Source organism: Micropterus salmoides, unplaced genomic scaffold, assembly GCF_014851395.1.
Source record: "Micropterus salmoides isolate LMB-PRFRI ecotype aquatic unplaced genomic scaffold, ASM1485139v1 Ms_hic_scaffold_17, whole genome shotgun sequence".
Lineage (NCBI taxonomy): Eukaryota > Metazoa > Chordata > Actinopteri > Centrarchiformes > Centrarchidae > Micropterus > Micropterus salmoides.
This window is the reverse complement of record NW_024040817.1, coordinates 10,099,168-10,117,390: the sequence shown is the minus strand read 5'-3', so window position 1 is coordinate 10,117,390 and position 18,223 is coordinate 10,099,168. Positions and strand designations below refer to the sequence as shown.

The window sequence follows — 18,223 nt, the reverse complement described above, 5'->3', positions numbered from 1 at the left end:
AATTATATTATATATTATTTTTAAATGGGCCATTCTGCATAATGAGTACTTTTACTTTTGGTACTTATAATGTTAATTTGATGCTAGTACTTTTCCTTAAGAGAGATTTTCAATGCAGGACTTTACTAATTTACTTTACATAACAGAGTATTTACACTTTTGTATTGCTACTTTTACTTTAGCAGGTCTGTACTTCTTCCACCACTGTGCATCATTTTATTATTGGATCACTATCATTGATGCATTAACATACAAGTGGTACTTTCATGTTGTAACTGGCCGAGGTAAAAGGTCAACATGTGGGTAGATTATTCTATCCAACAATATATTAATCTAACAATGCATCAAACTGATCGTTTTATCTAAAATGTTAAACTAGTAACTTATTTAACTGCAAAATAAAGAGTAAAAAGTACAGAGTACGTTTAGAAATACTCAAATACAAGTACATCAGAATTGTATTTAGGTGCAATACTAAGTATTTTCCACCACAGACGTCTACATATTGTGGAGGCTGCATGGTGGTCGTTGTGGTCCTCCTCTCCAGCAGATGTCACTTTCACTCTGGCTAAACTTCGGAGGGGCTGCGTGCAATGGCTGCGTGTTAAAGTGGAAAAAAGTTCAGCATGAGAGATTCCTGTGAGGTGGACATGGACCTTGCTAATTGATGCAACTCATCAGAGTTACATCGGAGGAGAAAACAACAGTTTAGGATCAAACAGGCCAACGACACTTCAGACTTTAAATCACCTCAGCAGGCGAGAAGTGTGTATATTAACACGGATGACAGCAACTTGTTTGTTTGCAACATAAACCATCGTTTGTTCTTCTACAGCTATGCGCAAATTTAAGATTCATGGGGAGTACGTGCGTAAAAGTGCGCGCTTCTCCGTGGCGCACCACGCTCGCTTTCCGTACTATCCTCATCTTCACCTTCATCGGATCTAGAGCTGAGCAGCACCAGCGGTTCAGCCGTCAAACTGTCTGAAAATGGCTGTGCTCCGTCCCGCCCGGAGGGGCTACAGTCTGCCTCTGACGGGGTTAATGTGCGTTTTGCTGCTCGTTTTCGTCTCTGCTGCCTCCGCGAGTCGTGATGTTTCAGGAAACAATGAGACGTGGAGAAACCCACCCCGAGCGCCAGAGAATGACTCCCATCACAGAAATAACTCCAATGCTCACAGAAAGGCTTTCCCCGTCCTCTCCTTCAACTACGAGCACGTCAAGAAGCCTTTTGAGATCTCTCTGTGGATCCTCCTGGCCCTGCTCATGAAACTTGGTGAGTTACATGTCCAAGATTACAGAAGGATTTCCTGCTGCCAAAATAATTAAGAATACCACCCATGGGTTATTGTAAATGGAGGGGTAATGATTATCACGACTGGAGGGAGGGGGTAGGCTCCAAAACTGTGTTAGTTAGTTGGGTTCAGATTTGGGTCTGAAAGTTTGTGAAATGGTTCAAGTTTATTTCTATAGAAAAAGTCTAGCAGTACAACAGAAAAGAGAAGAGAAATACAAATGAATACCTTACCCTAACAGCAGTGAAGAAGAAATACATTATGACTGAGGATGTGAAACTACTAGCTGCTGAGTTATCATAAAGTAATTGGAACAGAGTTAAATAAATCTCGCTTTTTCTGTGCAAGAAAGCATCTTTTCTATATAGCATGTTTCATATACATACATGCACACACAGGCATACATATAAACCGTACATGATTTACAAAACTAGCCAAACAGGTACAGGAAGGCAGTTACTTTTTATTTCTGTGTCATGCCAATGTTACCTGCATCTTCTGTTAACACATGTACACAACTGAAAGGAAAAGCAAACATCAGTTACAACATTATATGTACTATAATATGTATACTTTTAAATTATAATTTCATATAGATTGTACACCAAAAACTGCCAACAGTTTATCCTGATAAATGTTTTCTCATCTTTTAGACTTTCTTCATGAAACTGGTTCATTTTAAATGTTCCACGTGTGAGCAGCCAATGCAGTCTTTGTGAATCATCCATATTTACAAAATAAAAAAATAATGCTTCCCCAAACCCATAGGTGTAAAACAATGTGAACACGTCTTCTGACCAAGAGCTAATAATTGCAATAATGAAAGCAACAGCAATCAGATGCTGTTAAAAAACAAACAGAACCATCCAAATGAATCAAAGTTACAGGAGAGAAGGGATGTTTTTAGTCTGAGTTAGTTGAGTTGAGCTAGGACCATAAAAACCAAAAGCTCCTTCACCAACTTTAGTTTTAATCCATTGAACAGCCAAAGGGCCTGATGACTTAAGAGGTTCATATTGGATAAACAGGTCAGAGATTATCTGGACAAAAGCTGTGTAGAGCTTTATAGACAAAAGGTCAAATTGTAATTTGTTCTTTTTTTGGTAGAAATTTGGTTGCAGCATTTTGTATTAGCTTTTGTGAGCCCACAGTCATATTAGTCAGATCAGTAACTAGTAGACATATTTTTATGATCGCTATGTTGATGGATAAAACAAACCTGTCTCCCTCAGAGAGTGAAAGAAGGTTAAGAAAACTCTTTCAGCATAGTTCAGTTAGTAATGAGTGTAATTATTAACTAGAGAATTAATTTCTGAAGAAACTGCAGTGTGAATGCCTGCTGTTGAAAGGCTGATGCTAAACTGGATTACTTCGTTTAAAAGTTGACTAATAATGAATGAAAGACGTGGAACGTACTTTTGTTTGAATAAACTGTTTAGCAAAAGTATGAAATAGCTGAAAAAGTGTAGGACGGAATATGAATAGTTCAGAAAGTGGGAATAGGCTAAAGGGTGCAAAATGAAGTATAAGCTAGAAGCTAAACTGCATTACTTGACTAATGGCTGGCCTGAGGAAGCAACTAAAGGAGTCCCAGTTTCTGCCTCCTTCTTGATATTTCTGGTCTCAGTTAATGTGTAAGTCTGTGCGGCATATGAATATTTTAATGTTTGAATGAAGGTTCTACACTGAAAAATGTGGAAGGAGTGAAATTGCAAACACACAATGGTTATTTAATGTTGGTTGTGGACAGAGATGGTTGTGCCCATATTTACTAGCTCTAAGTTTTAATATTCCTTCTATGGGCTGTGACATTAATGGTGTTTCTACAAACCTCAGTTTCAATTATGTTCCACAATGCTATTAGGAATGGTGGTGATGGTGGATTGAAAGTATAAATGCAGCCTTGGTAAGGGGTTTGAAAGCAGTTGTTCAGACTAATTAGAGGGATTAAATGTATCTCTCAGGAGATAGTAAGTGAATCTTTTGCTTTGACACAACTACAATATATGTTATTACGATATATGTTGAGAGGCTACACTGCAGGATACCTCTGGCTACAAAGAACTTATAAAAGAAGTAATTTATCCAACAGGTTGTCAGCTTACTCAATTCTTATGAGACTCAGTTTTTATCTTTTTTTTTCTTGTCATGTTTTTTTTATTATTGTTGTGGATGTATTTTATTACTTGGAGTATTCATTCTGTCAGTGTTTTTTGGTATGTTCTATTTCATGTTTTCTATTTTTACAGTGACCCCACCTAACCCAAACATTTGACCAGCCACCAACCAAACTCTGTGCAGTTTTCAGAGCATTTAAGAAAATCACAAAATAGCACATTTTATTTATTCATTTAACTGTTCAAATATATTTAGTGTCAATTTTATCTCTACATTATGGTCAAACTAAATAGAGCCAAACAGACAAATATTCACTTATCACAGATATATAGTTATCATTATACACACAGGTCCAAAACACACAAACATATGTTAACTATACACGTGCATTAACATATGATGTAGTCAGACACACTGAGCAATTAGGGGTTCAGGGCATTACTCAAGGGCACCTTCAGCTGTGTAATCAGCTTGTGCAGTGTGTGACCCCATGTCACCGATCAGTCACATAGTGTGAACGCCACAACGACTCCCGTCCTGAGGTGCAGGTGAACTGCCACCTCTCCAGCTACCAGTCCACACTGGTCTGTGCTGGACTTGAACCAGCGACCCTCCAGTTCCAGAGCCAAGTCCCCACAGACTGAGCTACTGCCGCCTCCCGACATGTTTGAGTGTCTCTATTACAAAGTTTGTCCTCCAGAGAGCATTAAGATATTTATTTTTTTTAATGTAAAATTTCCCGCTCAGTACATTTTTAGGAAAATAAAAGCAAAATCTAAATTGTGCTAGTTGCAATTTTTCCAGATAACACAACAGTTAGATATTATCTGCCAAGTATCTATTTATATTAGCTAAATATTTTATTTAGCATTCTCATAGAATCTCATAAAAATAGGATTTTTGTATCTTAATCAGTGTTATACTCTTTTCCATCTTTCCTTTTGCCTGTAAAATCGGAACTGTTGCTGTTCATATAAAGTTGAACTATTTTAGAAAGTTTCAGAAACTTAAAATTTTATGGGCATGTCCTTGGTGTCCTCAGCTACACTCCTCATTACGGTGATGTTTATTTTTTCCACAGGACAGTCTAAGTATAAATAATGGTGCATTTAGACTATGTTGTTGTATTATCCACCATGCCACCGTGTTTAATGACTAAACATTGGTCAGAGATGATTCTGATTGGCTGTACCAATCTCTCCTGCGGTTTGTTTTTGGCTGTGTGAGCGGAACGAAGGTCTCTGGCATCTTATCTGTTTCGTCCAGCTGTTGTCTCAAAGGGCCGGTCCGACTTCCTATCCTAATGCACTGCTCGATAACAAAGATCTCAGTGTGTGGAGTCAGAGAAAGAGGAGGGGCGGGGACAGATGCACACAAGACCACTGACTGCAGAAACGTAGCAGAAAACATTTGTTATAGCAGCCTGAACCTCACATCACATGACGCAGAGACTGAATGTCAAGGCCTCACTCTGAATGAAACTGACAGAGCAGTTAGTTCAGTTCAGCATGAATCAGACTTACTGCCCTCTTTGATTCCTATTGTAGTCCGTGTTTTTGTTGACAATAAATAAACACTGTCTTCATAGTTGTGCTCAAAATAATATTTTTTTGAATTATTTTAAGTGGCAAAAATTGATAATTTTAAAATGTTATTCTGTGAAATGGGCCGCTCGTAGTGATGAACCTACAGAGAATTAGCACCTGAATGCATCTTCCCTCGGCTTCACAGAGCTTTATAGTGAGTTTTCAACCCATTTGTTTAGCTGCTTGACAGCTGCTTTACTGTAATCAATCAATCGAAATTTACTTTAAACAACCAAAGTGGACAAATTGCTGTGCAGAAAAATAAATAAAATACATGAAATTCATCTCACATGAGGCATAACATACAAATAAAACAATTATACAATAAAAACAATAAAATTAATACAATCAAAAATGTCAACCTCAGGTGGCAAAGGCCAAGGAAAAGAGGTGGGGTTTAAGAACAGATTTAAAAACAGACAGTGCAGAAGCCTGTCTAATGAGCAGAGGTAGATTATTCCACAGTTTAGGAGCTGCCACAGCATGTTTCGCTTTGTTTTGGTTCATCCGCTCTCATAGGCTGAATCCCGAACTCCACACTCATGGACTCACGGACATTGAGGCGTGTTCTCAGTGAGTCCGTGAGTGTTTAGGACCATGCCACTGTCAAATCGTCAAGTGCGTGAGGGCTTTCTTGCAGACTTTTCATGCCCTCCTTAAGGCCGCATCTCTGCAGACTTTGCCTGAGGGAATAACCAACAGTTCATATCGTTGTGATGTTTAAACAAAGGGTTACCTGCATGAAAGGTACAATTTCTGGCAACAAGAAATGTTAAATAACAAATGATGTTGATGCTTTGAGAAAGGTTAATTTGCACAATAAGAAACATGTAATGCAATGTAAATAAATATTTATAATAAATAAGAAATGACATGCATTGTCCAAGAAAGTAACTTAAAGCTAAAAAAAACAAGTTGCTGATTACTACATTATATTACATTATATTTTGCGTTGTCACCTTACACCTGAATTTTGTGTTTCCCTTTATATAATACATTTCAACCATGAATTGGTCCAGAAAATGTCTCCAGAATGCAGGACATTAAGTGTTTAATGCTCATAATCTTCTGGGGGAGGACCCCCCCCAGACCCCACAAAACATATCACATTAGTGAATATTTATCTTCTTGTTTTTGTCACGTTTCGGGAGCAAGTGTATCACTGCACTCCTAATCTGAGCTCTTACATGTCCTCACCACTTTTCAGCACAAAGTGGCACCCTTGGCTAAATAATTGACTTGCATCTGTCAGGTTGACAGAAACACAACACCTAATGATGGTTAATGTTGCTCTGGATTGCTGGATGTTTAAATCAGCAACTGTAAACAAATTTGATTTATCAACTTAAGGTTCAGTGCTTGTTTTTGCTGCCTCCAAATTGCCAAAAAATCCGTTATTGCACTTAAAACGTTTGTAATGTTATTTTCACCATAAAATTTGTTAGCATCAGTCAGAAGCTAAGTAGCATTACTAACAGTTCCACAACTACAGTGGTGTTAGCCAGCAAGCTAATGTTAGCTAGCTATAAAGTAGGATAATTTATTTGTACAGTACAGTTTTAAATATGTAAAACAGCTATCAGTTTAGTAATTAAAATTTTTATGAGGTTGAAAATATAGTTACTTTCTGTGTACAATAATGTGTGTTGATTACCGTTGAGATATAAATACAAAATATCTGTGACGAAAAGATTTGTTTTAGGCTATATTGTAGTGAAACGATCAGCGGTTTAAACTATTTTTGGTTTCTGACCTCTTAAAAGAAAGTGTACTTGTGACCCCTCCTCACAGGTTACGGCCTCAAGACTTTCTCACCAAAGAGGTAAAATAATCCAGTTTTCACTAGAAAAAAAGCTAAAATTTTATCTAAAGCTGTTTTCAAATGTAAGGTTTTGTTGCTTGTTTGTTTAATATCAATGTAATTTAAATTGGCTGTCTTTGGTTTTTCGACTGAAGTTTAGACAAAAGAAGAAATATGAAGACGTTACTTTGGAGCCTTGGGGACTTGTGATTGGACTATTTTCTGGCATTTTAAAGGATAAATCAGTGAGAAAAACTGATTAATCAACGATGATTGGTTGCAACCATTGATTTTTCATTCAGTAACATTCATTAAGGGCTGGTAGTGAAGACATCTCAGTTGAGTACAGGTTAAATAAAACCTAAAAGATTAAATAATTAATTAAATTACATTTTCAGACAGACGTTCTGTTCCCATAAACAGCCTGTTTCTTCTCCTGCAGTAGCTGCAAGGTTTTATATTTCATGAGGACGTTGCTGCAAAGTACAAATGGCTCAGTGGATAATTTTTTATTGTCACGCATGTATCACTAAATGTAGACTCAAGGTTACAAGGTTATGGGATGATGTCTTTTTTTGTGTGTCCTGCATTGTTCTTCTGCAGTGAATGTGAGGTCCTGTTGTTTTTACTTATGTCACAACTAGACTTATAAACAAGTTATTGTGAATTAATTTTAGTATGAGTATTCAGTAATTGTTGATTTGTGAAAAAATTAAATACATCAAAATATGCAGTTTTCACACTATTTGTTTTGTCCAACGAAAGATACGACACAGAGAAAAGCAGCATGCTTGATAAATGTTTCAGCGTATTTGATTTTATATATATATATATATATATATATAAACACTATAATGGGGGGGAACTAATGGAAATTGGCTGAAATGGAAATAAAAAGTGTCACTTCTGTTATTTTTTAAGTATGACTTCAAACATTGTGTTTGAAGGTAATATTTTTTTCTAAGCAAAGAAGACTAAAACGACCATGAACTGAAGGAAAACATTACATAATCCTTAAGAAATGATAACTGATATATTATAGTCTATAGTCTGTTTCTGTACTGCGGACATCCAAGATGCTCAATTTTATCCAACTTATACTACTTTTAAATTTAAGAGCATTTAAAGTACCTTTTTAACTGTTTCATAAATTAAAGTTTTCATGAGTAAACTCTTTAAACCTTCTCTCTCCGCAGGTTTTCACATTATTCCCAGAGTGTCGCACATCGTCCCAGAGAGCTGTCTGCTGATCTTCGTTGGTCTGCTGGTTGGCGGTATTATCAAAGCCATCGGGGGGGAAGCCCCGGTCCTGGACTCCAAGCTGTTCTTCCTCTATCTGCTGCCTCCCATCATCCTCGATGCCGGATACTTCCTGCCCATCCGGGCATTCACGGAGAACATGGGCACCATCCTGGTGTTTGCGGTGGTGGGGACTCTGTGGAACACCTTCTTCCTCGGCGGGACGATGTACGGAGTGTGTCAGATTGAAGGAGCCAATTTGGGCAACGTGGACCTGCTGTCCTGCATGCTGTTCGGCTCCATCGTCTCGGCCGTTGACCCCGTGGCCGTCCTGGCCGTGTTCGAGGAGATCCACATCAACGAGCTGCTTCACATCCTCGTGTTCGGGGAGTCGCTCCTCAACGACGCTGTCACTGTGGTGAGTGAAGGCTAGAGGTGCTGTGGTGGGAAGTACCTAAACTAAAGTACAATTTAAGTACAAGCTTAAGTACTTGTATTTTAGTTGAGTATTTCGATTTTATACCACTTTTAACTTCACCTCCACTAGAGAAAGGTTGTAATAGGGTTTTTTTACTGCAAACACTTTTTGTCAGCTGAAGTAAAATACAATAAAACTGTTTTTAGATGATACATTACTAAGGATGCTGCTGGTTAACTGTCTTGTTATACTGACAAGTGTTTCTATTATTTATTCCACACCATTTCTATCAATGAGGGTAGACCGTAAATTAGCAAGGTGTACCTAATAGAGCTGCAACGATTAGTGGATTAATTGTCAAATATTAAATTAATAGCCATTATTAGTATTTTGATAATTGATTAATCGTTCACTACTTGTTTGTGTATACTGTACATGCTAACATGTGTACACAAGATCCCGAGTCAGACTCAGGTCTCAGTCTGTTTTCCCTGTTAAAATTAAATGAAAATAAAAGTTCATGAGACAGAAGCTAAGAGTCCCCCCCCCATCCCCCAAATGAAATGGATCCGAATTTTTGAGATACCCTGTTAATAAACAAAGAACAAAACCTCCTTTCTCTAAGATAACCAGTACAAGGTTGAGAGCTGTAAAGCCAAAACAGACAATAACAGACTCTGGAAATGTTTTTTTCTCTGTGCAGGTTCTGTATCATCTGTTCGAGGAGTTCTCTCAAGTAGGAACTGTGACTGCGGTCGACGCCCTGCTCGGTGTAGTCTGTTTCTTCGTGGTTTCTGTGGGAGGCATCATGGTGGGAGCCATCTACGGCCTCCTTGGTGCCTTTACTTCCCGCTTCACCTCGCACACCCGAGTCATCGAGCCACTGTTTGTTTTCCTCTACAGCTACATGGCTTACCTCTCTGCCGAGGTCTTCCATCTATCAGGCATCATGTCGTAAGTCACTCAGCCTTATTGGTTCCCAAACTTTTTCAGTCACGCCCCCCTTTAGAAAACAAAAAAAAGTTCATGCCCCCCCAACTCCAGCAAAAGTAGTTTTCATTTATATCAATCATTAACAACACAGGTGATTGAAATAAAGCAAAAGATTCAGGTTAGCAAAATAGCCTTGCCACCACATGAATCACATTCATGCAACTTTGGGTCTGCCCAACCAACATGCCCCCCTCACAGTTTTGAAAAGATGCCAACAAGTCACTGCCAAGCCAAGACATAGTCCTGCGCACAACCCCCATAACTTGTTGGGTTGTTGTTTTTTTTTTTTAAAAGAGAGAGATTTAATGTGTTTATTTGTGAGCTTTAGAGGTGCTAACAGGTAGATGTTGTTACCTTTGGACAGAGCCAGGCTCCTGTGGGTGGAGATCACACTGGACAGATTTCCAAAACCTAATTTCAGTTTTTAAATAAAACAAAAACAAATCTAATGTCTCAATTAAGACTTCTGTATTGAAGCCTCTCTTTGTTATTAGGTTAGTAACACTTGTACTTAATGTAATATTGTTTAGTACAGCTTTAAAGCTGCAGAACTGGTTAAGTCATCTCTGCAATGCCAAACCTCACTTTGCATTCATAATCTTTTCTTGTTTCCTTCCTTTCCCACACAGGTTGATAGCATGTGGCGTGATGATGCGACCGTACGTGGAGGCCAACATCTCCCACAAGTCGTACACTACCATCAAATATTTCCTGAAGATGTGGAGCAGCGTGAGCGAGACGCTCATCTTCATCTTCCTCGGTGTTTCCACAGTGGCCGGTCCTCACGCCTGGAACTGGACCTTTGTCGTTTTCACTGTGATCCTCTGTCTGGTGTCAAGAGTTCTCGGTCAGTACAACAAATCATGGCCAAACGCTGACTTTTGTCTGGATTAGCTGGCAAACTAACATCACAGGGTTTATTTAAATGTATCCCTGCTTTTCTCTAATGTCATTATTGTAATTTCTGGACCAATGCGGTGTTTCCCTGCATGAAAGGGTAAAACAGATTAGGAAAAAAATATGCAATCGTTGTTCTTTTAACTGCAGGTGTCCAACCTTAGAGGAAGATTTTCAGGCCAAACATCATAACAATTTTCCATAAATCTGCTTAGTGTAACTAAATCTTACACTAATAACCTCAAACTGACTTGCTTATTATACTTATTTAATCTAAATACTTTATACTATACATTATATCAGCATCAGAATCAGTTTTATTCGCCAGGTATCGGTACATATACGAGGAATTTGACTTTGGATTGTACATTGCTCACAATGTGCTTACTCATACAATAATACAATAACACAATAATAAAATCAGACACAGGCTACAGTATAGACATTTTGACAAATAGTGCAGTGTAAAATTATTAAAACAGATATGTAATGATTAAGAAGATATTAGTGGTATTTGTAGTTCTTGGCGTCCTCCTTTCCTCTTCCCCTTCCTTTTCCTTCTAAAGTCTATTATGTTGTTTTCTGTGTGTTTCAGGAGTCATTGGCCTCACATACATCATCAATAAATTCCGTATTGTGAAGTTGACCAAAAAAGACCAATTCATTGTTGCCTATGGTGGCCTGCGAGGGGCCATAGCCTTTTCACTGGGGTTCCTGCTGACTAACAGCAAGATGAAGGACCTGTTCCTTACCGCCATCATCACAGTCATCTTCTTCACAGTATTTGTGCAGGTGAGAAAAGTTTTTCATGACAAACATAAATGTGCGTTTGTTCTGTGTGTTTCTTTTTTTTTGCATAGGTATAAAGTCACTTATGACTTAAAATTTAATTTATTCTATCATTCCTTTTTTTGTTATGTCCTCCATCTTGGGAACCAGTAATCTTTATTCACCTCTGTTGGTGACTAACTGGAATTGCAGTAACTAATTTGTGGACCATTGCAGCTTCCTTTTTTAAACAAACTTATTTATTAGAGCTGAAATCTTTTGTTATTATGGTTATGACATATGTCAATGTAATTTGATTTACTTATATTGTTTGCATGCAGTGACATTACATGGTTCAAATTATTGAAGTACCCTTGATTGGTATCACACTGAGGAAGTCATAGGAAGGTGCCGCACCTTTAACACAGGTGGGTGGCTCCAAGCTGTTTGGGGTTTTTTTGCATGATTTTTTATTTGAGAAAAACATCTTATGGATTTTGGAAGCAATTACATCTATTTCCTTTCTACAAATATTTTATGTTAACGCTCCATAGTTATTAGAATTGTTGGAATCAAGTCTTGCAGCCGACACTGCAATCTTATTTGTGAATGAAGTTATACAGTCTATACTGAAAAAGACCTTGCTCCTGTTTCTGTCTTTAGGGAATGACAATCAGGCCTTTGGTGGAGCTTCTGGCGGTGAAGAGGAAGAAGGAGACCAAAGGATCAATTAATGAGGAGATTCACACACAGGTGAGATCAATAATAATTTGTGAGTTTTTACAGCTAAACAATAAAGGACTAGAGTTACATAAAAGGACAAAAAAAGTCAAACTTCAAATGATTTTCAAATGCCATTTGTCATTGTTGTGGTGTTTATTGTTCATCATCATTCATAAGATACTTATAACGGCATATAAAAACTCATTCTGTCTTCAGTTCCTGGATCATCTCCTCACAGGCATTGAAGACGTCTGTGGTCATTACGGGCATCATCACTGGAAAGACAAGTATGATTTATTTGTTTTTCTCAACATGTCCTCCATCTCCTCTGGGTTACTGTCTTTTGAGGGAAGATTTTGATATTTTGGTATGATGAGTGGCGTTCAAAAATGTGTGATTGCAAAATAAATCATTTATAATAGGAGGGAATTGGCTAAAAGGATCTCTTTTTTTACCGTGACCAAGTTAAATGGGACTATTTTCTAGTGTGAATATGATCTTGTACAAATTCTCCCATGTTGCTGCTGCAAACATTGATGCTTCAGAGTGACAGGAAGTCATTTTGCCAAATTAATATCCTGTTGTTGTGGTTAAGAACCACATTTCATGACTTCCTCATATGATTGGAGGTATCAGATATGTACAGGGCTAAAACACACAATTCCCTGTAGTGGTACTTCCACCATGGCCGTGGTGCTAAGTAGATTTTAACACTTTCTCTTTGGTCAAGGACACCTGCATGAAGGTGGGTGGGTATAAATGTCACCTTAAATTTTGTTAAAGCTTTTTTTCTGCTGGACTCAGGCTGAACCGCTTCAACAAGGCCTACGTGAAAAGGTGGCTGATCGCAGGCGACCGCTCCACCGAGCCTCAGCTCATCTCCTTCTACAACAAGATGGAGATGAAACAGGCCATGATGCTGGTGGAGAGTGGAAGCGCCGCTAAGCTGCCCACGATTGTGTCGTCCGTTTCCATGCAGTAAGTGCGAATACTAGAAGTATCCTGTCAGTTTCTGTCCAGTTTTATGGATTACCCAGAGTAACCGGGACATTTTCTCTAGAAACATACATTGGTATTCTCGGAAACAAATATCGAAAAAACAAACTACCTGCATGGCTAAATGCCACTAACATTACATGAAAAAAAATGCAGCTTTATTTATGTAGTACATATAAATCATAGAGGTAATTCAAAGTGCTTTAGAAAGGCAAACAAAACCATTACAAGGACATTCAAAAGGAATGTGCAATAAAAAACTGAATAAAATCAATAATAATTTTGAATTTTTAAATTTATAAAATGAAATAAAATGCACACAGTATTATGAAATAAAGTATAGAATATAACCGAAATACAATTAGTCACCCAAATGCAACAATGAAAAAAAAGTGCAGTAGAGAAACCAAACAATCAATCAAAGGCACAGGAGAACAGCAGTTCTCGCAGTACTGAAGAAGAAATAAGTGCTAAAAAATATGGTCGCAACCTTCTGTGTCTTTTCATAAAGTCTCAGTTATTTATAAGGATCCAATATCATCTGTCATGAAGTGCATCTGATCATAACGTTTAGCATAAAAGAACAAGGATATCAGAAAAATAATGTAAGCAAGCAGCAAAGTGTCTGCACAGTAGGGAAGCAGGAATACATCACAAAACACAAGCATTCATGTATGTCTTTTATTTTATATGCTACCAAAATATTCAGATTTTTGTTCTAAAATATAGCACAGGATAGAAGGTTATTAATGTGGATTACTGGTTATCAATGGAGAATAAACACATGCACATCCAAAAAAAAAAACTCTTCAAAAAGGGTCTGAACCAAGCAGGAGATGTGAAGGCCAAAAGTAGAGTCTGCTGTAGAATTACTGCAGAGAATAAAATGACATTGTAGGAGCAACAACAACAACATGCAGATTCTAATTTTGTTATTAATACAGATGCCAAAAACATTGATGATGAAGAAAACTACTGTATATTTGTGTTATCAGACGTTACTATGTTTTTTCCTTTTCCTTGTGAATTAGTTTTCAAATAAGGCAACACAAGCCAATAAAGGTTGTAAACCTCTGGTATATCAACTACTGCAGAAATATATATGCTCATTTTGTCCTTTTAGTTCTCTTAAGGCTGTTTAATAGAATTTGTTGAGACAATAGTTTGTTGTTTTAAATAGCAGTGATATGTTACGTGTGTCTCCACAGAAACATTCAGCCAAGAGGGTCGGCCAGACAACGGGCAATCCCGAGCATCTCAAAAAGTCGCGAGGAAGAGATCAGAAAGATCCTGCGAAGCCATCTGCAGAAGACCAGACAGCGGGTTGGTAACACAACTACGAGTGTTGGTAGCAGTCAGTTTGCTTTGGGTTTGATCGTGTTGTTGAGCTGAGGTGTGTTGCAGGCAGATTGATGAGTTGTCGGAAAAGTCTGTCGCTTGTTGGTTAAGAAGCCCTTTGCAAATTAACGCGTTTCTGACGCTGCGGTTCATAGTTTTGCTCCTGTGTCCTCAGCTTCGTTCTTACAGCAGACATGACCTGATGATCGACCCGTTTGAGGACAGTATGAGTGAAATTCGCTTCAGGAAGCAGAGGGTGGAGATGCAGAGGAGGGTAAGTTTTTGCCTAATATTTGTATACATATGAACACAGACATACATAGCAGATGATATTTTATTTAAGTTTATTTTAACAGGAAAAACAGGCTGTGGCCTGTGTAAACATGTTAACATGTACAGTAGACAAACAAATGTGAATATACAAAAATGTATTAAAACAAATAAAACCAAGAAGTACAATTCAAGTTAAACTAGCATACTAGCATAAAATAGCATACAACATCATAATGATTCTGCATAACATTTCTAAATTTGTTAAACATTGACTGTTTAACTTGAGTTTAGTCGGCAGTTTGTTCCATAAATATGTAGCGAAGGAATTGAAAGCAGTCCTCCCCAACTCTGTGGAGACTGCTGACGTATTTAAAGTAATCCATGTCTGTAACCTAGTATTTGTATTTGTTACTCAAGTGGACATTAAGGCTGATATATATGGAGGTAGTTTTAAAATAAGTGCTATGTAGATTACCAAGAGAGCATGTTGCTCACGTCACACATACAGAGAGGCCCATCCAACATGTTGATATTGATAAAAGTAATGTGTATATAACTATCACCGGTGATAAATCTAAGTGCACAATGGTAAAAAGCATCCAGTTGTTTTAATGTGGTAGCTGAAGCACGCATATAGATAATATCACCAAAGTCTAAGACTGACATAAAAGTAGCATGAACGATTTTTCTTCTGGTTGCAGGAGACAGACAGGCTGTGTTTGTATAGAGGCATATTCAAAGAGAGGATTGTATACTCACATAAATAGTTAGAATGAATGCTGTGAAGCAAATTCTTAAAATGTTTAGCTCTGAAACAAAGTTCCATCCTGACGAACCTTTTGTGTCTCATTTGCAGATGAGTCACTACCTCACGGTTCCTGCAAACCGCAAAGAAGCACCAGCGCCAGTGAGAAAAGTCTGCTTTGACTCAGGTCGGTAAAACACACAATTCATCTTATCATTTTCTTTCTTTAATTCTACATAGTTCTGGGTAAAACAGGATTTTGGGTCTGAACATAATGCAGGGAGGGACCAATAAAAAGTGTAAAGTTGGGTGGTGATGGCGCAATGGATGAGACACTCGCCTTAAGACATGGTGTGAGAGACCCAGGTTCAACTCCCCACTGTAACACACCAATGTGTCCCTGAGAAAGACACTTAACCCCTTGTTGCTCCAGAGGTGTGCAACCTATGTCATACATAGCAATAAGTTGTTTTGGATAAAAATGTAAAAGAAATGTAAATGTAAAGTAATATTTTAAAGCTGATTTGCGTGATGACGTAACAACGATAACAAGATTATACATACCTACTAAGTATTCAATCAAAATATACTTAAAGTACCAAAAGTAAAATGAGTCATTATGCAGAATGGTCAATCTCAGAATATATATATATTATATTACTGGATTATAATTAGTGATACATTATGTGGAAAGATCACTTTAATGTTGCAGCTAATAACGGAAGAGCTAATTATAATTACTTTATATACTGCTGGGTAGCTTAATCTTTATCATAATATTACTGTACTATGTTACATTCTACCACTGCCAGTGTCAGTATTGGCCTCAAAAATTCAGTATCCATTTGGCTCTAATGTGAACCTGGATCATATTCTCTCAACCATAAATTGACAATAACTAACTATAATAAAGCTTTGATTAAATAAACTAAACTTACTTTTTACTAAAAGGTTTGATCGTAGGGATTAGACAATTACCCTTAGATTACCTAAACATCCTAAAAAAAAAACAACCCTCGTCAAAGCCCAAACTACCGTAATGTTTTTATGATTTTGCAGCTGCTTTAGAAAAACTTTAAGCACTAATGTATCGCTGCTCTGTTTCTGTATCCCAGAACACCAGGTTTACACTTATGATAACAGTGAGAGCCCCCGAGGCCAGACGGCTCAGCCACATCCCTGCCCTCCTGATGCCGTCAGCCTGTTGAACGAATCACCCCAGAGGACCAATCAGAGCAACGCACAGAGAGCCAAAGGTGACGCTCAGCTGAGGACGAAAGTGCCAGACGATCAGGATGAGCAAGAGCAAATAAAACTGTCACGCTGCCTTAGTGACCCCGGTCCCAACAAGGACGAGGAAGAGGATGGCTCATGATATCTCTCATATTTACAGTTTACAATCTCCTTGTGTAATCTGTTGTATTCAAAGAGTGGAGATCCCTGCTTGACATTTATTAATTTAAAATAGTTGATAGTGTTATTCTTTTCCATGTTCTGTATTTGTGAGATGAGATTATGCAAAAAGAAAAAATCCATGAGTTCATAAGGATTTTTATCATGTAACACATTACCAAAGCATGCACTACTGACCATTTGCTTTTTCAGGATTTTATTACAGCCTGTATTGTGCCAAACGTCAACAGTGACAGATATCGTTTGAATGTTGTGCTAACAGCACACAGTTTCAGACAGTCGCTCCTGGAAGACATGCATAGTGTTGGGGTCGGTTATTCACATGAAAATTAACAGAATTGTTGAGTACCAAATTAATTAAAGAGAGCTTGAGAGAGGAGTTCAAACCCAGCTTTCCTTCTCACCTCAAGTGGCTATGAATGTGGGTTTCTTAGCATATGATGTCGTAAAGGTGTGTACAGGGGGTTTCTGAAACTATTTGGTCCGACAAGCAACTTTAAATTAAACTGGTGCCTTTGGTCCTTTTATTAACTGTGAAAAGGGTCTCACTCTTTACATATCCTGGTCAAAATTCTTTAAGAACTCATTTGAGCAGGTGATGCCATTATCAAAACATTTTAAACTCAAATATCAATATTGGTATCTGTTATCAATCCAGTCATACTATCCTATATGTATAAAAACACGACCAGAGGGTATAATTTCCAGTGATTGAAAATGTGTTTTGCTCAGTTAAGTGTCCTGGTGAAACTGAAGTAACAAATCTGGTGTTAAAATGACTTACAAGTGAAGAATAAATTGCAAATATTGTTTGACCGAGGTATGTGAACAAGCTTAGCACTAACAGCGCTCCATGAGTGATCAATGTTTTCTCAGGGACACAGTACTGACAGATTCCTCTGCACACATAAATAAGTGTTTCTGTCCAAAACCTGTTCCACCTATATCTATTTAAGATGTTACTGTTTTGTAAGCTTAAGTGTTTTGACTTCTAAGAGCTTCACTAAGATTAAAGCAGTGATTACGTTTGTCGACTTTGTAACGAAATTCTACATATCTGTTCCTGCTAACTGAGCATGCTTGGACACTTTTATTAGGAGGTTAAAGAGGTAAAACATTTTTCATATCTGCAGCCTGAGCTTCCACTGCCTCCACATGTATGCCTTAAAATGTGTTATGCTTTCTGTGTGTGTGTGTGTGTGTGTGTGTGTGTGGCAGTCGATGTATTGTTTTATATTTTGAAAAAGAAAATGTCCTCAAGTCATAAATATTTGTCAAATGAAGGAAAGTCTCCATTTCTGTCTGAAATAAAGGTTAATTGCCTGTGTTCAGTGTCAAGATGCAGCAATTTTGTTGAATATATTGGAAGAAGAAACATGTTTGATTTGGTCTATCCAGGCAAACACCTTCATATGCCCCCCCCCCCCCCTTACTCATATCTGGTGCCATATTTTATCTATATACATTTACATTTATTCATTTAGCTGATGCTGGTGGAGCAACTAGGGGTTAAGTGTCTTGCTCAGGGACACAATGGTGTCTCACAGTGGATTCGAACCCCATATACATTACTTAACATCTGTTGTTGCATTCTGTAAAGATGTTACACCACAGCTTCTA

General features: G+C 37.8%; 1 protein-coding gene across 1 annotated transcript; it reads left to right on the top strand.

The window, feature by feature from the left end:
* The first annotated feature begins 464 nt into the window (after positions 1-464).
* LOC119907251 (Na(+)/H(+) exchanger beta-like) lies at positions 465-17,930 on the top strand. The gene is made up of 12 exons (XM_038724992.1): positions 465-1,276; positions 7,997-8,457; positions 9,161-9,411; positions 10,080-10,297; positions 10,943-11,139; positions 11,779-11,868; positions 12,055-12,125; positions 12,643-12,816; positions 14,043-14,157; positions 14,348-14,446; positions 15,302-15,377; positions 16,306-17,930. The coding sequence occupies exons 1-12, from the start codon at positions 991-993 to the stop codon at positions 16,563-16,565; spliced, it is 2,298 nt and encodes a 765-aa protein (XP_038580920.1). The 5' UTR covers positions 465-990; the 3' UTR covers positions 16,566-17,930.
* The last annotated feature ends 293 nt before the right edge of the window (positions 17,931-18,223 follow it).